The 22,954-nt window shown below is 40.3% G+C and overlaps 5 protein-coding genes across 7 annotated transcripts; all 5 read right to left on the bottom strand.

Annotated features, from left to right (window-relative positions):
• Positions 1-125: 125 nt before the first annotated feature.
• Positions 126-2,067, bottom strand: malsu1 (mitochondrial assembly of ribosomal large subunit 1). The gene is made up of 4 exons (XM_018688792.2): positions 1,658-2,067; positions 861-1,036; positions 687-768; positions 126-585 (listed from the first exon to the last, which is right to left on the bottom strand). The coding sequence occupies exons 1-4, from the start codon at positions 1,968-1,970 to the stop codon at positions 431-433; spliced, it is 726 nt and encodes a 241-aa protein (XP_018544308.1). The 5' UTR covers positions 1,971-2,067; the 3' UTR covers positions 126-430.
• Positions 2,068-3,122: 1,055 nt separating this feature from the next.
• Positions 3,123-7,344, bottom strand: smpd5 (sphingomyelin phosphodiesterase 5). The gene is made up of 8 exons (XM_018688779.2): positions 7,151-7,344; positions 4,854-6,070; positions 4,626-4,701; positions 4,382-4,522; positions 4,161-4,250; positions 4,003-4,066; positions 3,726-3,885; positions 3,123-3,539 (listed from the first exon to the last, which is right to left on the bottom strand). Exons 2-8 carry the CDS (start codon positions 5,970-5,972, stop codon positions 3,432-3,434), a joined length of 1,758 nt encoding a protein of 585 aa, XP_018544295.1. The 5' UTR covers positions 5,973-6,070; positions 7,151-7,344; the 3' UTR covers positions 3,123-3,431.
• Positions 7,345-8,319: 975 nt separating this feature from the next.
• Positions 8,320-10,974, bottom strand: LOC108891617 (uncharacterized). The gene is made up of 4 exons (XM_018688815.2): positions 10,712-10,974; positions 9,165-9,383; positions 8,955-9,073; positions 8,320-8,738 (listed from the first exon to the last, which is right to left on the bottom strand). Exons 1-4 carry the CDS (start codon positions 10,971-10,973, stop codon positions 8,406-8,408), a joined length of 933 nt encoding a protein of 310 aa, XP_018544331.2. The 5' UTR covers position 10,974; the 3' UTR covers positions 8,320-8,405.
• Positions 10,975-11,020: 46 nt separating this feature from the next.
• grinab (glutamate receptor, ionotropic, N-methyl D-aspartate-associated protein 1b (glutamate binding)) lies at positions 11,021-15,633 on the bottom strand. Of its 2 annotated transcripts, none has more exons than XM_018688830.2 (7): positions 15,468-15,633; positions 14,319-14,651; positions 14,121-14,224; positions 13,808-14,008; positions 13,423-13,551; positions 13,184-13,327; positions 11,021-11,719 (listed from the first exon to the last, which is right to left on the bottom strand). In XM_018688830.2, the coding sequence occupies exons 2-7, from the start codon at positions 14,593-14,595 to the stop codon at positions 11,570-11,572; spliced, it is 1,005 nt and encodes a 334-aa protein (XP_018544346.1). In that variant the 5' UTR covers positions 14,596-14,651; positions 15,468-15,633; the 3' UTR covers positions 11,021-11,569. The 2 variants fall into 2 exon arrangements, with proteins under 2 accessions (XP_018544346.1, XP_018544362.1); XM_018688846.2 differs by having other exon boundaries at positions 14,319-14,646; positions 15,468-15,614.
• A 1,529-nt stretch (positions 15,634-17,162) lies between these two features.
• On the bottom strand, positions 17,163-22,954 carry rbm24b (RNA binding motif protein 24b). Of its 2 annotated transcripts, none has more exons than XM_018688861.2 (4): positions 22,557-22,954; positions 22,031-22,154; positions 21,651-21,705; positions 17,163-18,774 (listed from the first exon to the last, which is right to left on the bottom strand). In XM_018688861.2, exons 1-4 carry the CDS (start codon positions 22,725-22,727, stop codon positions 18,414-18,416), a joined length of 711 nt encoding a protein of 236 aa, XP_018544377.1. In that variant the 5' UTR covers positions 22,728-22,954; the 3' UTR covers positions 17,163-18,413. The 2 variants fall into 2 exon arrangements, with proteins under 2 accessions (XP_018544377.1, XP_018544385.1); XM_018688869.2 differs by lacking the exon at positions 22,557-22,954 and adding an exon at positions 22,399-22,471.

Below are 22,954 nucleotides of genomic sequence, written 5' to 3'. Positions count from 1 at the left end.
TAATTATAATATCACATATATTACCTTAATAATACAATTAACCTTTTAATAATTTAATATATTTACATGTCTTTATTTAACTCTTGTCAGAGTGACTATAGAGAATAGTTTTAAGAGATCTAGAATAGTTTTTTAAATTATTTATTTATAACCATCAAAATATCAACATCTCAAAAAACATCAAACATAATTTACAAATACCATATGATGCAATGTATACTAATTCATACAGTATGGCTGTTGCATAAGAGATTAATCCATGCCAATCAGTCAGTTCTCAGCGCAAAATATGTTGTTCTATTGTCCAAAGATAATTAAAGTGTAAAAAAAAATATCTTTTTTTCTACTCACAGAGATAGGAAAGGATGCATCCAACATTACAAAGAAGTAGTTAAGTCTGCGGACAAGTTAGATGACTGGTCTTGTTTCGTCACTTTGTGGCATCAGCATCATATATGAAGTCTTCTGGTAACATCTCAGCAGGGATGCTCCTCAGCTGCTCATCATATTTGCGGAGAGTCCAGAGTTTCTCCAGTTCATACACTTCTCTGGTCTCCGGCATCATGAAGTGAACAACCATATTACCTGAGAGAAGACAAATTCACACTGATAACTATAATTACAAAGATCAGTTTAACAACAGTATAAATTGGAAAAACTTAAAAATAGGATCTCTATGTTTATACCAAAGTCAATACACATCCAGTCTTCTGCATCCTTCCCTTCTATCTTCACATTTGGATCTCCATCTCTCTTCAGAAACTTGTACTGGAGGGAAAAGCAGCATTTAAATAAGTTTGAAAAACAAGAACAGGTTACACATATTAAAATCTAACAAAGAGAAACAGAACGTAAGTTACCACTTTGATAGCGTAGAGTGCCATAGCGCGGAGGTGTCTCGGTGATATACCACTGACGACAATGAAGTACTCCGTGTATTTGATCTGGTCTGGGACTTTAATCACACAGATGTCCACGGCATTCTCCTGACGCAGTAGAGACACCAGCACATCAAGAGTGAAAGTCTCTGAGGGTCCTGAAGAAAACAAGTGTGAAACATTTTGGCTCAGTACCAGTGTGGATCCAATCTTAAAGATATTTGCTTGGGAAAAAAACAAATAATTAGAAGAAGCCACTGTGGACTTTGGGAAACAGTGATGGGCCAGTTTCAATTTCCATTTTTCAATTTTAATGACAAAACTGTTAACTGGTTAATTGGGGAAATAATTACCAGATTACATGACAATGAAAATAATCATAAATTGCTGCTCTAACAAATTCCCAGAGCCTTGATTAACAATTTGGGATGCAACTAATTTTCGTTTAATCAGCAGGCTATTTTCTTGCTCAGTCGATTAATCGCTTTGTCCATATAATGTCAGAAAAACACTGAGACATGTCCATTAGTTTTCCATAGCCTACGGTGACATGTTCACGTCTGAACTAACCCAGAGATATTCAGTTTAATGTTTAGTACAATTTTCTGTCTATTGTTAAATCGATTAATTGTTCACCTGTAATTCCATGTAAGAACGTATCCTCACATTTAACTCGCTCAAATATCCGATCCTGGGTATGTTTGCTTTAAAATAACTTAAAAGATCAATTAATTATATAAACAGATGCCGACTGTTGTATTAATCGGATATCTACTCACTTTGACTCGGGGCTGTGCTGACACTGTCCATCTTATGCGATTCCTCTTGAGACAGGTCAGTGTCCTTCTCTGAGTTACTGCTTTCACTGTGTACCTCTGAATAACATCTCTTTGTTTCTAGATGAGGGGTGAAAACACTGTGCCGTTGCTGACATGAGGCTGACTTTGGTGTAAAAGGTCGAGGCAAACACAGGCTGTGACACCGAGCTTTGGGGCTCCAACAGACGCTTCTGAAAACCCCAGTTTGTTCCAGTAAAACGCTGCTTTTAAACACCGGTGAAGCCAGTTTCCTACAGTGATTGAAGACGCTCATGATTTTAACTCGTATATCATCACAGTTTCACAGTCTGAATGCAATCCACGAGTCTATCAAGGGCTAGGCTAAAAACAGGAAGTAAGTCTCATCCTTGGCTTCTGATTGGTTCATACGATTTCTTTGTTGGTTGCTGTGCCTTGCCTGAAATAAGTGAAGAGCGCTCCCTATCGATCCCAAAGGTTATTGACCTCAGAGCTCAGGCAGGGGATTTTGGAAATCAGCATCTCACAAGTCAGGATTATAAAGTAAATTGCCCTGTGATTCAGACTTTGCCTTAGCCCGGTGATGCTGCTGAAAATAGCCTCAGTAAGAGCTGTAAAAATATGATTCATGATTCATGAGTCATGCATGTTTGATATCTGCAGTGGTGGAAGATGTACTCAGATCTTCTATTGAAAAAAAATAAAAAAAATAAAAAGCAATACCATTATGTAGAAATACTATAATATAAATTTTACTTAAGTACAGTAGTATTAGCATCAAAGTAAATTTTAAGTACCAAAACTGGCCCATTGAAAAAATATGCACATTATTGTGTTATTATCACTTTAATGTTGCAACTGATAAAATGTACCTAATGTTTAAGGATATATTCAAAAAAATACTCAACTTCGAATAATACTTTGTGACTAATACGTTTTTTTCCCTCATAAAAAGTTCAGTTACCTGGTTAGAAATTTTTTAAATGATGTCTAAACCTACTGTGTGTACTTTGTTGATTATATTTTGTATCATGTGGAGTAAAAAAGTACAACAGTCGCTTTTGAACTGTAGTAGAGTAGAAGTATAAATTGGCAGAAAATAGAAATACTACAGTAGTACAAACACCTAAAACTGTACTTAACTACAGTACGTCACTACATCTATTTAGTTACTTTCCATCCCTGGATATCTGATGATAATAACATTTCTCAGTCTACTGCACACATTCAAATCACCTGGCTCTGCTTGCCCATCCTGTCTTATAAATTTTCCCTCTGAACAGCAACTTTCTTTGCAATTTTGCCCTCATGAGATAGTAAGTGAATTCTCCCCATGGCTGTAAAGTTTCATGTAGTGAATTACTTGTGCTGTGTAATTGTATAAGATGGGCATAGTCAATTTATGTACCTCAAAATTGATGGCAAATTAAAGGCAAGATACATGGTGTAAAATTCATTCTTGTTATTTATTTCTGTAGGAAAAATGTAAGAATGAAAAATTCTAAAAATATATTGTTTTACAAAATCAATATCTCTGGCCTAAACAAGCCTTAATGCATAAAATTGTTTACATTATAAAATTTCAAGAAACCCATATTAATTCCACCTGAGGGGTAAAGTCATTGGTCAGTACACTGAAATCACAAATTCAAGTATGTAAACGAAACATTAAAATGCCTGTATGGATCACAGGAATGTACATTTTCGTACACTTTGTTCCCTTTGTTTTGTTGTGAAGCTGCGCTCACATTAGTCCTCATTCATCAACACAGTCAGAGTCCATTATTACATTCAGTCTCAAGCCCACCGGAATATGGTCTGTGAGGCCAGCCAACTGGGTTATGAAGGTCACCTCTTCAATTTCCTAGATGGAGACAGAGAGACAGTGTGGTTTTCATGATACTTTATTTCTTTTTCATGGGAGGTAACTTGTGGTTTAAGAACTTTTCTATAACTACTGACTGACTTGTAACTTTACGGAGACAGAAACGATGGAGAGAAAGGAGAAGGCTGAGTAGAGGAAAGAGTGAAAACACACAGAGGCACGCACTGTTCGGCAGTGTTTTGAAATGGAGTTTTCGCGGTACAGGATATAGTCGATCCGACGTCCGATCCATGGCTGACCAGTCTCAGGGTAAACCAATGGACGGCCCTCTGCAGGAACAGGAGGGGAGATATACTGTTTTCTTAGCTCTTCTCTCTCCAAAGTTCTACACAGAGACAAAGAGAAGACAAAGTATGTTATTTTGGAGAATAAACTCTGAGTGAGAAGTTCTGTTCACATCACATTAACAGTGCTGTGCCAAAGGCAGTGAATGCGAGTGTACCTTTGTAGATTCTCTGGGGTGTTTATGTCATCTTCATACAATGTGGGCTGCTCCAGTAGAGTACCTTTGGAATCAAATCATTGTAATGTCCTATTAAAGTCAACATGTACAGTAAGTACTGTATGCAGGATCTACTGTAGGCTTGAAATGCTACAAACCAATGACCCATGGCTTCTCTTTTCCAGGCCCTGCCCGGCAAGGATCTTTGTATTCCTCAAACAGACAGTGACTCTGTTCCAGGCTGTCATCTAGACAAACAACAAAAAAAACAAACATATATATGTATATATATATTTCATTGAGGACAATTTCAGTTAATTATTAACAAAAAGAAAAATGGAATTTTGAAAAAATGGAATTGTCACAGACACAGACGCACCAGGTGAGCAGTTGTCAAAGTTGAAATCACCACAGAGCACATCAAAAACAATGTCCTCATCAGGTTGTCTGTTGGCAGCTTGAAAATCACCAATCCACTTGGTCACCATGTTCAACTGCTCACACCGAATTTCCCCTTCACCTGACAAGAGAACACAGAAAAGCTGTCATAAACTTGTTTCCTTACAAGAAAATGCTACATTTTCTGTTAACCTAAGCAGACAAAATCAGAAAATGCAACTTGCCCTCTGGTGCATGAAGGTGTGTGCAGTTAAAATAGCCAACCACTTTCTTCTGTTTCGGATTCTGCCCGATTAGCACCTAAGAATATCACAAACCATCATCACAGCATATTTTGACAATCTTAACAGTATTACATATCTCGACTAATTAATATGAATGCTGCAAAACAAAAAGGACATCAGAACATCAGTAGCTGATAGTGGCTCAATTCATGATATTAAGCAAGGTACCTTAGCAGAAAGGAGGCCCTTAGCAGCCAGTGCGTCTTCCCCACGACTATTAGGAAAGCAGTGGTACTGGGCCTCAAGTACTGGGAATCGGCTGGCAAGGAACAGACCACTGTTGAAGAACTTGAAAGAGGAGCATTTGCATGGTGGCTGACAGGCATAAACACCAATGTCATACAATATGTGTCCATACATGGGCCTTAGTGTTTGGGTGAGCTTCTGTGCAGCCCTCTTATCAAACACCTCCTCTAGGCACAGTATATCCACATTGGCTGGAAACAAAGACGACACCTCCCAGGGTACATCATCCTGCTGGCGGAGACCCTGGGAGAGCAAAGCTCGGGGAGCGCTACGGTGACCCATTCGGCCCTGCTGGTTGGAGTTCTGGTTGGAATTGAGGAGCGGAGAGGGTTGGTCAGATAAGGGGTCTTCTGTATCATCACAGGGCACACAAACTACACGACTATTGGACTTAGGGATTGAAACATGTCCTTCAGCGGAGTCTGAATGGTGACTCACTGGGGGCTGGCCCTGTCTATCTGTGGCCCCGTATGAAGATGAGTTAACTGGGAGTATGCTGCTGGAGGGGCTGAGAGTGCCGCAACTGCTGGGGGAGTCAACAAAGATGCGGATGTGGGGTCGACACACACCTTGCACAATGCGCTGACCAATGGCGGCCGCCCTGTGCTGGGTGTGCCCCAGGTTGTTAAAGCGAGCCAGGCTATCAGGCAAAAGACACAAGTTGGCTGAGGCAAAGCCGAATGATGCCTTTCCTACCAGCTCAAAACCCCGGTGTGTCTCCTTCTCTGGTGAGGACGTTGGCTCTCTGTGGTAGGAAAAGGGTCTGCGGCAGGCCTGAAGAGGAGCCCAGAGCAGAAACCCGAGGAAGGCCAAGGGGGCTGTAGCAAGAAAAAGGATGAAGAAGGTAATGGAGCCGAAGAAGACCTTGAGGGGTTGGAGGTAGCATTCCTGCTCCAGTCGCTGCTTTTTCTCCAGGGTGGTGGATTTGCATACAGCGATTAGGCGATCGAGAAACCAGAAACAAGGCAGGATGAATGCCCATCCCACAGCATGGAGGCCTGCAACACACCCATTAGGAAAGGGTGACGTCTGCAGGGCCATGCCTCTGCCCCTTCTCTAAGCAGCAATCAGGATGAACAACACTGGGCCTCCCAGTTCTAGCCTCATTCCTGTGGAAAGCTTCTCCTTTGTGCTGGATACTAGAGCAGGAGAAAAAAATCAAAATGTTATGATGCAGCTCGGCTCTTGAAACCCATGTAAACATTTACAGTGAGGATTCTCCGGAATAACTGGCTTGTAACTCATGCTGGTATCATGTCTGCACACGCAGTTGTGGAAAACATGAGGAAACTGACAACTGCACCAACACTACTGCAATAGTCAGAGGCAGTGGGAAGATCAGACTGGCTTACTGCACACTTATGCAATGCATCCTGATCACTTTAAAAACATGGTGTAAACAGCATAATCCAGCTGTCACCATCTGCACAGTGTTGCTAACCGCTGGCAAAATAACACTGCAATGGAAAGCAATACCACACCTTTATGTGTATTTACATTTAATTATACCGTGTAAAGTCATAGGGTGTGGCAAAAGTAAAACAACAAATATTTGTCTAATCTTGTATTGCCAAATTTTCATTTGAAAGTAATATCTCAGCTGTAATACATTTACAACGTGTAATATAATCACATTAGCTCAAGGAGTGAAAAATAGGACCATACTATACTGTTTTAGTGTGAATTTGCCCTTTAACATCGGAGCGTTGCAATCAAGGGTTCACTCCCATTGTAGATACTGATCTCTGATTCAACTAAAGATGGACAAACTAGGGCACCGAATACAACTAGGAAGTTGCAAACCCCCAACAACCCAATTACGCAAATAAAGACCCCATTCAACGCAGGCCACCATCACTTCGACCATCATGTAATCACACAGTAGTAAAGGGAAGCTTTCTGTGTCGCTGTGTCTGTTGTGTCGACACTCATACAGGTAGGTTAGGGGGAGTCTCAGCAACGGTACTCCATGTGCAGCTATGCTAAGCTAACAGTTTCACTTCATAAACGATACAGAAAGACTTTCCAACCTGAATGTAAACGTTGGTGTTTGTGACTGCAACGCGTCGCTGCATCATTACAGCACATGGTTACTAAATTCCCACGCTTTATACATCCTTCTACCTACACGTTAGTTATCACAAATGAAAGCTGTCACCTGTCCTGTTGCGTAGCTAGCTTGAAACACTCACGCTAACGTGGCAGCCCTTTGGTCTTACCTTAGCACGAAAACTGGGACAGTCCGTCTGATGAACCCATCGAGCAGCCTACTAATGTATTTACTTTATCACACCTATTCATTAGGTTGTCACATGTTCCTCCGTTTTTAGCTTGAAATAAAAAACAATATAAACACCAGATCGGTGGACTAAGCCCACCCTGCTCTCAGCAGCTCATCATTCGGGCGTTATTAAGCCACGCCCCACTGGCGTTGTCATGGTGTCGGACACGTGACCTTACCTGAGGCGACCTGTCACAGCCTAAGAGGATCTGTTAAAACTACTGAGTACTTAACATTACCAAGTGAGTACTTTTGGGTTTTTAGTTTCCCAGCAAAATAAGTAGTGATTTCTGAAAACAGTAGTGGACAATGTGGATAGAGACTGAGCCAAAATGCATCATTTATGTCCCATCCCTGTAATTTTTTGATTGATTACTTATTTTATTACTCTTAAGAGACACTTCATGCCATATTATCATGGTTGTAAAAAGTTCATATTTACATTTTTTGCTTCTGTTTTAACATTATGTTCTTTATTTCTTGCCAAAACTTAAGTCAAGTATTTACCTGCAGGCAACCTGTGCTGTGTGTTGTAGCATGCGCAGCCTAATATTCCTGAATAATCTTCCAATGTTTAAAGACTCTAGTGAGAGAACAGGAAGGCCTATAATAAACTCCTTATGATAGCTTTTAGTCCTTCAAATGATATGACTCAACATGTATCAACTAAATAGCTTTTTTTTTTTTTTTAAACAAATGAAGGTCCATTATAGCCCAGTTCCAGACCTCTGATTTACCAACCACAGCATGTTCAGCATGAACTGAAATAAAATGGCAATTCAATCTGATTACCAGAATAACTCACTTATGATACCATAGGCCTATCTCATGATTTACAATGTGGGGAATACAGTACATCCTTTATGCTTAGCACATATTAACTGATTATTTCTTTCACAGATTAAGAAATCATATTACCCCATAATATTATTGAATATTGGTTGAAATAAATTACAGTTAGATGTCTTTTAACAGGTTGCCCTGTTTGTATATGAAACAGAAATATTTAATGCTTTATGCCTTTATGGCTTCATTAACATTGGCTCTTTAGTTTCACATGCACACTTGCATGTGTACATGAGCATAAGCAAATACATAACACAAAAATTTACTACATCATTTTGCAATGTTTATTTCCAAGTTGTGGGTGCTGCAAGCTTGTAAATTTGGTATGCCTTTCACTACAGTCATCTCTACCACAGAAGAAGAGGCTTTCTGTCCTTCTCGGCCATGTAGCAGAGGCAGGTGAGCACGAGCAGCAGGTCTTTCTGAATTTTTCTCGGTGCTGTGGTCACTATCTGCTTCCTCAGAAAGTCTGGGTTATTGTAGTTCATTGCTTTAGTGTTGCTATCACCAGGCATCATCTTCAGGATCCCGTAAGTGTTGACAATGAACTCAGTGAAAAGAGGGTGAAGTTTTGTTTTGTACCCAAGCTGGTTCAACTGCTCCATGAGGTCAGCATACCTCTGAGTGAGATGAAGCCGATAGCCTTCATCCACCTTCCCTGTCAGAGGATGGGTGCTAACCTGATGGAGAGGAAGTAAGGCATGAGACCTCTGAGTCATGTAAGAAGAATGTAATGGTCAGTATTGGTTTTCTTAATGAACTCATGATGGGATGAGTTACACTTGAAGTTTTGTTCAGATTTGATCTCTTACCTTTGGACTGTGATGTCAAAAAGGAACATTTAAAAATAAAAGTCTTCCTTTAAACACCTCAGATATCAATGAGAGATTTCATACCTGTATGATCTTGTCTGGTATATTAAGCAGTGTGAAACCATAAAGCCTCTTATGGCCCTGGAAGACATAAGAGAGAATCCTTCTGTCCAGCTGGTAGGCAATCTCTCCCAGCATCCTGTCTGGAATTGCAATGAAAAAACTAAAATCAATCAAATGTTTCTTTTTGGCAACACTACTCTCTAAAACGTCTCCATGTTAGGCATCACTCACCGTTGTCCTCAGGAGGAACATCAGTCTGGCAGCTTTGAGACTCTGCTCTCTCACTTGTGTCTACGTGCACCGAGCTCTGTATGAAAGACTTGAAGTCAGCAGGGGATGAAGTTCGGTGTTCATGATTAATTTTGGATTGCTGCAAGTCCTTTCTGAACTTTCCCTCATTAATGGTGGCTTGCCACAGACTGGATGGTCTGCTTCCTGATGGTGAGCAAACTGATAAAAAGAAAGCCAGGTATTGTTGTTGTCATACATACTGTCACAACAAGCAGAGTGGCTACTTTAAGGACACAGACACACACCTGTTTTAACCTATTAACACCAGGTGTGTTTTAGTACTGATTTTGAGATCTTATTGATTACTTTTAGGGATCACTGTGGCTGGTGTTTTGATACAGCATTTACAAAATGACGGCTCCCGAAGCTCTGGACTGACCTTCATCAGAGAACTTATCCTGATTTTACCTGATTTTACAAAATTTGATGGTATATTACTGTGATTGGTGTAATCTATTCTCATCTAGTTAATAACTTTTGTTTTTAACAAAATGAGTTAATAACTTTTGTTATTACCTAGATAATCTGGAACTAGTTATTTAAGTTCCAGATTTGATCAGACTATGATTTTGATTTGATTATGATTTTGTTACTGACATGTAAACATGACAAGGTGAGTGGTGAACAGAATGACACAAAGCCTATTGAAATAACAAAGCGCAGTCATGGTACAGATCCTAAATGTGCCCAGAAAATAGGAGATCTCATTGATGGTTGGAAAAAAGTTACAGCCAGACGTGTTACCTATTCCAGTATTCACAGTGATCGCAACATTTCTGTATAACCAAAAACCTTCACAAAATATACATCTACAACAGTATGATTGAAAGATTTGCTGACGCTGATAATGCTTGTTGTACATGTTTTGCAAGAAAAAAAAACCCATTGTACTACATTTATTCTATAACGATATGCTTCTAAAGATTTAGAGGCATATCTGAATGATATAGTACAGTATACAGCAGTACACAACATATAGAAATATGTTGCATATCTTGATCATAATTCCTGATACTATAATATGATTATCCTTGTAAGCATACAGATAGGTTTTTAAAAAACCCATTACAAAAATAAAATCAATTCAGGTTAAGAGATTTAGTTTTGGAAATGTGAATATACTGTCAGAGCATGTCTTTTAAATCCTGTTGCTAGGAGACACTGGGTCAGGTTTTCTTTCCTGCCAACTGTTATTTTGAAATGCTGCAAGAATGTTTATATTTGGGATCATGAAATTACCTACCCTTGTACATGCTTAATATTATTGTATGTCACAGATATAGGAAATCACATGACCAAAGAAGTACAACATGCAAGTATTAAGCACAGGCAATCAGAAATCTAACACTGACTGCAGCTCATAAAAGCTCATAATTGTCTTCTTGCATCTGCCTCTGGTTCCTGTTTTCAGTTCATTATATTCCAGTTCTTTGCACTGAACTGCACCCTAGCTGCCATCTAGTGGTAAAGAAAAACACCTACAATACCTATTGACTCCTCCAGAGTGTTGTTGAATCTTTGCATCCTGGCTCTCAGGTCTATGTAGTCGTTGAATACACTTAGCATCAACTTTAACTCATCATTTTCTTGCCCAAGTGTTTCATTTTTTGACAGCAATGCAGCAACGGTTTGTTCCAGGTCCATTCTTAGGCTCCCAGTTTCACAGCTGAGCCACAAACACCCAAAATCTTGTGGACACTGATAGAATTGTATCAAATCACATCGGAACAGAATTCTCTGGTGGGACATAATTCTGTCAGGACCCTTTGACTCCAGACAAAAGACAGAGATCAGGCTTTGAAAAGAACATTTATATTTATTAAAAGTCATTTACCTTGGAAATAGTAGTTTGACAAAAAATCCAAACTCAAAGTGCACTTCCTAGCTTTTCAACCATATCACACAGCCCTCATAAGTGGATGGAGATTGTTTGGTTGTCATGGAGACAGATCTGCTAACATTCAAGCTCAGCAGATGTTATTTCATCCACAGCACCTTTTAGCCGTTTAGTCGTGTGATACAGGTGAAAGCTCTGGAAAAAGTAAGTGGACTTTGAATAGTGACTGTTTCATCGATTTTCACATAGTATAAGAAATTATTTTCTAAAGCAAGATGAAGTTTTGTATCACAGAACATATACCTCATAAAATCCCCAAACTACAACACAGACACTCTATATTACCATAAAAAAATATCATTTGGACATGGTGAAGCAAAGAAATCTTGAACTACGTGATCCACGTGAACACAACAAGACAAGATAAAAATCAAGATCATGGAAATTCACTTTTATACATGAACTCAAGACAGTTTCTATCTGAATTCCTCTGTGTAGTTCCTCCTGCTCAGCCCCTTGCTCTTCCAAGAATAGCAAGAATATAGAGGAAGATGTTGATGATGTCTGTGTACAGGTTGAGAGCAGCAAAGACATATTCCTCTGGACTCAAGGCCAGTTCCTTGTTGCCAAGCAGCAGCTGTGTGTCAACTGCCAAGAACTGTAACAGAAAGGGAATTCACAATGGGTCAAACATTTTGATATGTTGTCCATAACAAAAGATATAGATATATTTCTGCCAACACCACAATACAGTGGAGGAAAGAAGAATTAAATTTGTGGTATTCACAGCAATTAAATATTTTTCCCAAAAAACTCAACAGCAATAATGTGTCTTTCCAGAAACACTATCCTGTTACTCTTTTATTAGCCTGTTAAGCACTTTTGTGAAATGTGTTTGTATGGTGCAACCCAACTTGAAAAAAAGCAGCCCACAAGGTATCTTCAATGTAGGGCTGCACGATATTGGAAAAAACTGACATTGCAATTTTTTTTTTCTGCAATACATATTGCGATATTAAAAAATACAACAATTCTCACCAGATGACTTGAATAGCTCTATTTGGAAAGAATTAGGTTGATTCGCCAAGGTAAATGATCTAATTAGTAAACATCTTTTAAACAAAAATCTAAAAATACAAGAGCAGATGTATCAGCCCCCAGTGATTTTCAAAAATGCAACAATGAAATTTTTTTTTTTTTTTTGTAAAACAGCAACAAAGTAGTTAAAACACAAGAGTGGTTAGTTTGAGTTCTTGCTTTGCACTCATATAGCGCTCTGTGATGGCGACTCAACTGATCAAAAAGATTTGTTGTGTTACCTCGAGTTGTGGCAACAACGGCACGGCACTGTCAGCACACTACATTCTTCTGGTCTACATCATCTTTTTTTAATATCCAAAATATGGAAATATTTCTTTTGGGAGTTAAATCGTTCTTCACAGTCTCTCTCTCTTGTTTATCGCTCATTTGCAGAGTGGTATGTGAGGGACAGCATGTGCATAGGGGGGAGGGGCTGACTGTGAGCTGAGAGTGAGTGAGAGAGCAGAGCAGAGCCAGGTCAGAAATGCTCTTATGAAGCAAAACAAAAGTTGACATGTTCTAAAAAAAAAAAAAAAAAAGAAAAAAAAAAAAGAAAACATTGCACGTCCTGTGATGTGACTATCGCACATACGCACATCGCGATGACGATGCTCAAACGACATATCGTGCAGCCCTACTTACCACTACAATGCATTTCAAGGCTTGAGGTACAAACCTCCAGAGCATCACTATCCTTTTAATGTTCCTCTAAATTTTGTGCAATGTGTACTTGGGTTTACTAGCATACAGATTTTAGGCTTTTTAGTTTGAAACTTAGGTCAGTGATATATCACCCAGGATTTTTAGTTGGAAATCTAGCCACTGATACAGCAGCTATGGCCTTTTCAATCCATGTCATCCCTTTACGTTCTATCAAATCACACCAAGTGGTGATGAATGTGATTTGAAACATCAACCCCCATCAAACCCCAAGCCAATCTCAATGCATGGATGTCAGAATTACACTCAACAAGGTCAATACCCTATCATTATCACTATATACACTTGAGTGGGGGAGAAAATGGTTTGTTTAAGGACTTACACAGGTGAAAAGCAATGCTCCCAGTCCAGCATACACAATGTGCAGAATCCTGTCACGGATGATGATGCACAGGAGGCCGAAGAGGATCAGGACAATTAAACAGACGAAAAGCACGCCATGACAGGAGGTGAAGTCATACTTGGTCTGTAGGAAGAAGCCCAGAGTGCCATTAAGGTTACATCCATATCAGCGTGTGATCGATGTACATATATAAAAGAGGCAGGGACTGACAGACAAACCTGCAGAGAGAAGATGACCACCGTGAAGCACACAACTGCAGTGATGCCCACTGCCATGATGACGGACTCAGTCTTATGGAAGCTGGCGATCATTCCCACCATGTAGGACATACTGAGAGTCAGGATGGACTGAATAAAAGAAAGAAAAATACATCAGCACTGATACACATGTCCAAGCGGAGGTTGCAATTTCAAGACATGAGTAAAAAATGGCTGATCATATTCTAGTTATAACAGTGACTTGTGAGGCTCTGTCAGGTTTTAAGCTTTGCATTTCTTTATAGTCCAATAGTCCTCCAGATCTGATAGCATGCTACTTCCTGAGCTGAAACTCCTCCCCTCTGTCTCCTATTCCCATGAAGAAACAAAGTCAAAGCAGGCTTACCAATGCAACCAGGTTCCAAGGATGTCGTCGGCGAACGCTTCCACAGCAGCTGATCACACAAACTGACACGAGGAACACAACATAGGACACCAAGTAGGTCCAGGCGTTCACCGCGACAAAGCGTTTGACTTCACTTACAAAAGTGAAAACAGCCACGAAGCCAAATGTCACCATCAGCTGAGCAGTCAACACCAAGAATACCTGAATGAGGAGTAGAATATTATTAGGCAGCAGACACAGATAGGATGTCTTGTATATATGATTAACTCCACCAAGGAATTTTACCTTTTCCTCAACCACTCTGTCTCCTTACCTTTCGGATAAAGGCTCTTCTTATGCTCTTGTTATCTAATCCAAAATCAAAGTCTTGATTCTCGTGGAAGGCTGGTGGATCATCCTGGTTGGGGTAAACATCATCTGAAATGGAACCAACCAACAACATCAAATTGAGTATATTATGCTACTAATGTAATTCCACTTTTTTTAATGCCACATTGTAAGAAAAACTTACTATTGAAGTTGCCCTGGCTTGGTGGAGAGTATGGTACAATGGATGGACTGGGGCCATATGCTGGGCCGCCTTCAGGGTTCGTGGCCGCCCCAAAAGCTCCTGGAACACCCGGGGCAAAAGCAGTTGGTGGAGGGAAAGGGAGACCACCAGGAGCAAAGCCTCCAAACTGGTTTGGCATGTTGTTGTCAAAGGCGACAGGAAACCCAGGTTGTCCGGTGGGATAGGGTGGAGGGGGTCCCCCCTGTACGGGAGTGTAATCAGTCTTCTCGGTGGTCATCTCTGGCTTTGATCGGGAGTAGAGACCGACTGAAGCGTTGGGTTGTTGGGACTGCTCTGCAAAATATGAAATAAGAAGGATAAGTCATATGTTATCGGGGCAGATTAAACAACAGTGCTTAAATGAAGACGACTGCCAGGAAGTCCACAATGATATACGCTGTTACGTCAAAGCGGTCACATGACGATGCTGTCTTCCGGTAAATATCAAAATTGATACGCATCGACACATTGACATACGTTGTACATATTGTGCGTTTTTCTACCCTTAAAACCATCATTAAGTTGAGGCTCAAACGAAGGTCTGGGGTTCGGGTTTGATACCTATCGACGCCATTTACATTGGTTTAGCATTAGATTCCAACACTCGGAGATTACACAAGGGGAAGTGAAGTCTCCCCGTCGGTATCTGTTTCTTATTACCTGTCCATGAGACTAACTGTATCCCCAACCAGTCATGCTTAAAGATGCTTAACTTGGCTCAATCTTTACCCTACTCCCAACCAGATATCTCTGCCCTGCTCCCGACCGTTAAAAGCAGATGGTTAAAAGTCTACTGATTAGCGGCTTTCACATTTCCCCGAGGTTCCCCGGGACTCGCGAGATTTAGCCACTAAATTTAGGCCACAAATTCCATTTTCAGCCAAGAAACGTCAATTTAGCACACATATTCTACATTCAGCTGACTATTGGTGTTAAATTAACACAGATGACTAATAATTAAGTAAAGAAAGAGTTGCCGTGCTTTTAAAAAATCGTCACGTTACAACACAAGCTGTCCGTGTTTGTCCCCAAACAATAACGTTAGCCAACTAAAAATGCAACAAAAGATCAACCACGTTAGGATCATTAAGGTCTTTAAAGACTACTCACCTTCCCCGCAATCAAATTTCTAATCCCCACTGACTCACTCTGAAATTAACCGTGGTTTTTCTTTTCGCTCGTTCTGTCACAATTTGAGAATTTCTTGTTCTCTCTGACTGGCAGGAAACGGCCCTCCGCCCCCCCAGGCTGCGGAATGTAATGCCGCGTTCATGTCATACAGGGTGGATGGTAGACATGGGAACGACTTCAGAGCATTCACTTCACCTGCCAACTATTTAACGCTTGTGTGTTTACAGATTTGATCAAATAGATTAAGAATAGTGTATATGAATGATATATAACTATAGCCACTAAATTTGGATTTAATTACACTGAACGACACAGTTTGACTGATTAAGGAACCGATTTTTCATCCACGTTCAGGCCCCTACATGGTATTAAACTCCAGTTTGGATATATTGCAGCTTTCATCAAGTCTAATTGTCGAATTTATGTACTTGGATATTGTCGTGAACGTGAGCATTTTGGGGATGTCAGAAACCTTTAATTGAGACACCTCCGATATTACATGAACGCGGCATTTTTGTCTGCCACTTGGAAAGTGCATACCGCAACCCAAATCGAAAGTGAATTGAGCAAAAACATCGTGCGAAAGAAGAGCCACGTCCACCAACATAAACAATGTGGCCTGAGAAAAACACCTACAAAATGTTTGACAAGAAGAAGTGACTCTCATGAACCAGCAGATGTCAGGAGGACGCAGCTTTGATGAGAGGAAAATGAGAGGGCAACTGAGGAAGAGTCACCTAACAGCATGTGTTTTATTCGACCAAACTATACAAGACTCTTCAACTGCCTATCTGCTCCTCTGCTGTACCCCAGGTCACATCACAAGTTTCTTTCCAGCTGTATAGAAACAGGTGGGGGCTGTAGTGAAGGATTGAAAACAGGTGAACAAAACAGGGAAAGGACTGTAGGAGTCTCTAAACGACCAGAGGCCTCTGAGATGAGTGTGTATTTCAGCTGTCTCTGCTCAGGCACAGGGGAGCCAAGACGCTGCTGTATCACATTTAATTTGAGCATTTAAAAATCCAAATTTAGCTGGATTAATATAACAAGAATGTCTGACATTTTATGTTAATCTGAGGTTTTTGATTTGCTTCATTTGGTCAACGTGAGGTTGGCAAACTAACTATCAACTAATGGTGGTGTGACACAGGAAGAGGGACTTCACTTACTTACTATTTTAGAGCCACAGTAGGCCGGATTCATATTACCCAAACATCAGTGTTGATTTATAGTGTAAACAGAGGCAAGCATCAAACTCCCCAGCAGTGTTTCAAGTTAAGATCAGTTTGCAAAAATGCGTAATTCATTATTAGTTTTGTGACTCAGGACACATATTCTTGCCAGCTCAGTCTCTATCTTTGTTTTGAAATATATCACAGAAATATGAGACCCTTTCTTGCTGACAGTTAGTAAAAATCAGATCATATGCCTTTCATTTTATAGCTATGGTTAAAAACACAGCAATTCGCTGCCTCAATGGACATAACAGACAGCACAGAACAGACTAGAGGCAGTTTACTCTTCATGGCAGTTGTTTAGATGTATGCATGCATCATTTTACCATCAGCTACAGTTTTGTATTCTTTATCTACCATCATGTGACATGACTGTCAAATAAATGAATGTCTGTTAGTAAATCTGACATTACATTAAACACAAAAGTATTTTAACAAGTTGAAAGTAAATTCCTTTTATTTAGCAAATTCATTATGTTTGCATCATTTCGAGTCATGCATTACAAAACGCAAAGGTAAAATAGGGGATGCCTTTGCATTAGAAAACATTTAATGTCAAAAGACATCAAATGTAAAAAATTAAAAAGTTAACAGTCGTCACACCGTCCTTTATTTAACTGATCAAGTATAAAAAGCAACATTAAAGAGTTAAGGATATAATTTAGACAACATTAAATCTACAGAAAACAGAGAAGGCATTGGAGTTATTGCTACTTTTCCACTCATATTTTGTTCTTTATACATGGTATAGCACATTGTAAAGCCAAGTTTAAACATTCTTAAACAACATATGCTCTTGATCACGAGAAATGCAGCAGCACATGTGGACATGTTCTACAGCAGGCTTCATACATGAACACAAATAAAGTTTTTTTTTTACTGAAGGCTCCATAATAAATACATAAATAGCATAATTTAAAAGGCACATTATGAAACACTTTTTTTCAAAATGAAAGATTCACATTCAACAGTGTTTCTTCCCTTCTGCTGAGTTTACTTGAGGTGCAATTTAAAGGGAAGAAAAGTGAGTGCTTCAGTGGTCAGCATTTTGTCTTATGTGTTATTTAGAAAATACATTTTAAAAGGAACTAGCTGAGGATGTCTAATCTATCTCACGCCAAACAGTTACTTAGAAAAAGAAAACAACCTAACAAAACTTCTCTATTGATGTCTGCATAGCTTTACCAAACGAAATACTGGTCCAAAACTATGAAATACTGAAAACCATGTGGTGTTGTAACATATGGTTCTCATATGTATGCAAGTGTTTTGGTTTGTTTTCAAAGTGGTGGGGAAGAAACCTGATTATAAGACATAAATCTAACTGGGAATTTAGTACAAATTCCACATATATACATGTATAAATATATAGCAATGTTTGACATGAGGTCCACTGAGTGTTCTTCAATTAACATTAACTATTTAACCACTGAATAAATATTAAATATTCATATATATTGAATAGTGACAAAACACAGATCTCGCTTTAATAAAATATGCAGAAATTCCTCATTGTCTCCACATTTTGGGTAATTTTCCTCAGGCTCTTTGGTAGAAGGACTGCTAAGATAAAACCTGGGAGTGACAACCAATATTCAGCTTCTACTATCTTCCCCCACCTAACTTTGCCCTCCTAATGGAAGAAGGTGACCTCCCCCTGTTTTCCTCCTTTAAGGTAGTTTTCATGGTTCTACTGCATGCGATCTGTCTGCAGCTGCTGAGGTTGGTACTGGCTGAAGGCTGCAGCAGCAGCGGCAGCTCCTGGGGTGGCAGCAGTGGCGAGCGGCTGCTGGACAGCGTATCCATACCCTGCTGTAGTCATGTAGCTTGTTGGTGCTGGCGAGGCCGCGTACGGATACTGCTCGTAGGCAGCCGCAGCTGCAGCAGCAGTGGCGGCAGCCGCAGAATACTGAGCGTATGTTGCACCGGTATAGTCAAGGTATGGGGAAGTGGCAGCAGCAGCTGTTGCCGTAGCAGCAGAGGGTTGTACGTGTGGGATCACCACGCTGGGTTGGACAAAGGCCTGAGGATAGACGTAGTGGGCGGGGATCCTGTAGGACAAAAAGATACACAGGGTCAGAGTAGAGCCACAGCCTGTCATCTGTCCAACGCTGAAACTAAATTCTGGAAAACTGAAAAGCAGGCGCCACAAATACGTCAATCCAGTCCTCAGAACACAGCAAATCCATTCATTAACAACTGAAAAAAAACCCTACCTAGAAAAAGTTAAGGAAGCAGCAAAACCACAAAGAAACACAAGCGTAGCTTTTAATTTAAAAAAGCATCTGAATCTGAAACACGGTAAGGCATTAAAAGAAGACACAGCCCAGCTCTGCACCCAATGTTTCACTGAAAACTGTCTTTGACAAAATGCGAGCTTATCGCACAACACCACAACATATCAAGATAAGAGGTGGACACTATTCTGTCCACAAACTGTCACGTCAACACCACACATACAGGCATGCCCACACATGTTAATAGGTCCTTAAACACAAACAAATAGGGTGTCTTTAAAATGGAGCAGCTAATAAATGTAATAAATTGCAGTGCAGTCGATGTAGCTGCTGAGTTAACCATACAACATTTCAACAAGTGGGTGCTTGGTTGTATTAGGTTGTGCAGAGGCCTTGTTGTGTCTGTTTGGAGAAGACATCCATTAAACTATTTTAAAGAAAAAAAGTGGTTTAAGAGTAAGAGATTTCTATTGGAAGAGCAATATTCTGTATATAGAGCAGAGTATAAATGGATAAATACAAGCCTGGGTATCTGGTTAAATTTGGTCCCACTTTAAACTTCTGTTAAATTCACCCTCAGTAAATATATTGAGGAGCAGGTGTGAAGCTGTTATATCTGTCCATAGACAAGTGCCCCCTCCCCCTCTTACAGACATACACCCCCACACAAACATACGCACGCCAACTTGACTGACAAGGGAGGCTGGAAGCATGCTATTTTTGCTCCCCTTGTCATCTCCAAAGGACAAGCTGATCTTCTCCTTCAGTAACACATGGCAGGGAACTCGTCAACTCTAATGGCTGCCTGCGCCGCTCTACAGTCTCAGTGACTTTCCTGAATTTATTTATTTATCAGTCAGACCGGAGGTGTCCTAGCTGATCAGGAAACGGTGCTCTTGTTACAAAGTGAGATGCACGATCCACTGCTGTAAATAAGAGCAAACTGTTTTGTGCTGCGGCTGCATAACGATCACAGAAAATCTTTGTTTATGAATCGAATCACATGTGTAGTTTTTGAATTTGCCAAGACAGGGCCAACATGCTGGTAGCCATTCTTTGTGATTTGACCTTGTTTTAATATCAACAGTTCAAGTGCTAAAAGGGCACAGCTGACTTAAGCCGCGTCTATTGAAACAGACGGGATGAACATTTTGTGGTCTTGCAAGTTGAGAGCTAAATAAAGGTGCTTTGTAAATCACCAGGACACATGGGTAATCCGCAGCACATAACCAAAAGGCTTCATGGGCACATGGCTCAGCCCACCTGTTGTCCACAGCCGAGTGGCCCTGTCTGTGCCATACATTATTAACAGCGCTGCTGAGTGACTACCATTTTCCATCTGAATTTGAGAGGCCGTGGAGATCACTGTAGCCAACAGCTGCTGCCTAAGAGACCGGCTAAGATCTCTGTCTCCAGCTCACAGTGCAGTGAACATTTGTCTATACATATAAGAAAAGACAAAACTTCTGCCATTAACTTATGGTTTATGGCAAAGCCAAATAATGAATCCATGATCACATTTATAGTTAGTTAACATCTAAAAATTGTTGTATACAGAGTGTGATCCAGCTTTAATTTGGAGCATTGACATTTTACCATCATACCAACATGGGGGGAAATTTAACATTTTCTTTTTTTTTTTGTGGTGAAAACACAATTTGTGTGTGTTGTGTGTTTTCACTCCCCCCGTGGATTTTTTAATTTTATTGCTGGAGTGATGAGAAAAATGCAAGAGAGGATAATTTTGGTTCATCAGAAAAAATATGCTCAGTATCGTGTACCTGTGGATGTAAGCTACAAGTGAAAGCAATGGGTTAATTAAAAAAAAAAAAAACACAGCATCATGGGTAAGGAAACAGAAAAAGAACTCCCACATGCAAGCCAGTGTTTGTTTTGTTGCAGGGGATTTTGAAATTAACACACTGTAAGTGATCGTCAGCCCCCTTTGACAACAAAACACGATCAACTTGTTAACTAAAAACTGAGGGGAAACAAAAAAAGAAAACCACAGGCTAAAAGCACAGATCAAACATAAAAAAAGGGGAAAAGACCCCAAACCCCCATTGCAGAGTTACAACTCCCTATCAAAACTCACAAAGTCTGCACAAAAACCTCCTGCACCCCCCGCCCACCCCACCTCCCCCACTGCAAGTAGAAATAAGCACACAGTTAAGCTGAACACCACATCATACTGAAAACAAGGCACACACCAATCTATGTACTAGGGAAAACTGAAAGGAAAAGAAAAAAAAAACAGAAGACTTCCATGCATCTAGTCACCATTTCAGTTCGTTTGTGTATGTCAGAGTATACAGGTAACACTTTAGCGCTCTGCCCAATGCAGACTCAGCTATTCCTCAAACCATCATGTCCCTTCATCAGCTATTTTAACCGTTACCGACCCTGTCAGATCAGAGAGAGATAGACAACATCAAGTCAAGTCCTGTAGTGGCTGGGGGTACAACAGATGTTCACTTCCTTCACAGTCAACGACCAAGCAGAGGAGCACACATCAACACTCACATGTCCTCATTCAGGATTAAATAGGTGGAGGCAATGATAAAGAAATGTTTACAACAATAAAAACAGATTATATAAGTTCATAAAAGACAACAGCAGATTTCTCTTTTTTTTCCACTTCATACAGACAGTTTTTGTTAAAGAAATGGAAACTCTGCAGCTTAACATACCCATAAGGTCTTTGGATGAATGCAGGATGGATCTGAGGCACACCAAATGCAAATCCTGGAATGAAAACAAATAGTTATTAAACTTTTGTTTAAGTTATTAAAGGTAGTGGTCTGATCCTTTGTAAGACTTTGTCTTGTTCCCAAAAATAAAACTAAACAAAACAAACAAAAAAAAAAAAAAAAAACCCAGAAAAACTACCACCATGGATGTATCTGTCTAAAGTAAGCTCTCATTCTCCAAATATTAAAATAATTATTTGTATCTACCTCTGGCAGAATACTTTTATTAACTCTGAGTAGCAGTCCCTGTGTGTGACTGGGTAAAGGGCTGTTGTCTTTAAATTGCCAATTTGATCTAAGCTTTGAAATAAGTCCCTCACCTGGCTGTATGACCCTAGGCTTTGCCCCCAGGTAGGCCAGGTTCACATTGGCCTTCCTTCCGTCTATGATGGGGTTGGGGTCCTTGCAGGCTCGGTCAGCAGAGGCCCGGTCCGCCATGGTCACCTACAAAGAGACAATACATTTTCCATTCACCACACGGAGACGTCCCACTCTTACAGTTTGGTCGCAGTGATCAGGTAGCACCCCAAAAATGTATGGATCATTTGTTTTAAGTTATATTTAACTAGAGAAAACTTGTTTTTTCTTCGCTTCATCATGCTCGATCACATGTCTTAACCTGTCCCAGCACTTCCAAGTCTTGCCAGTCCAATTCTTCCACATCAACAACTGCAAATTACCTACAAACCTGACAGTCACACAGAGCTGTGAACGGTACAATCGACCCCTCTCTCACCCTGGATGGCTGCCGATAGTTGATCAATTGACCCTTATCCCAGACTGTGTGCACGTGTGCGAGCAACTTTAAAACGTCAACTCAGTTAAAATGAACGGGTTGTTACTTACGAATCCATAACCTCTAGATTTGCCCGTCTGCCGATCAGTGATGACCACAGCCTCCTCGATGTCTCCGAACACTTCGAAATATTTCCTGAGGCTTGAGTCCGTTGTGTGATAAGGAAGACCCCCCACAAAGATCTTGGTGAAGGTGGTGTCTTTCTGTGCCGAGTGCATCATTTATGTGTGTATGTGTCTGTGTCTGTGTCTGTGTGTGTGTGTGTGCGCGTGTGCTTTCCTGCAAGTTTTAAGGTCAGATAAAGTAAAGAAAAGCGTTCAGACGTGTTGGGTTCAGGCAGAGAGTCTGCAGCGCGGACAGGCAGCCCCTCGGTAGTGTGACTGTGGATCTGAGGCAGGAGGAGGACGACACCTGTTAGTTTGTTGCGGGAGGTTTCCCAGTTGTTAGA

The sequence above is a fragment of the Lates calcarifer genome, linkage group LG15 (assembly GCF_001640805.2).
Source record: "Lates calcarifer isolate ASB-BC8 linkage group LG15, TLL_Latcal_v3, whole genome shotgun sequence".
In the NCBI taxonomy this organism is placed as follows: Eukaryota; Metazoa; Chordata; class Actinopteri; family Centropomidae; genus Lates; species Lates calcarifer.
The sequence above is the reverse complement of the archived record's forward strand: the minus strand, read 5'-3'. Positions and strand labels throughout refer to the sequence as shown.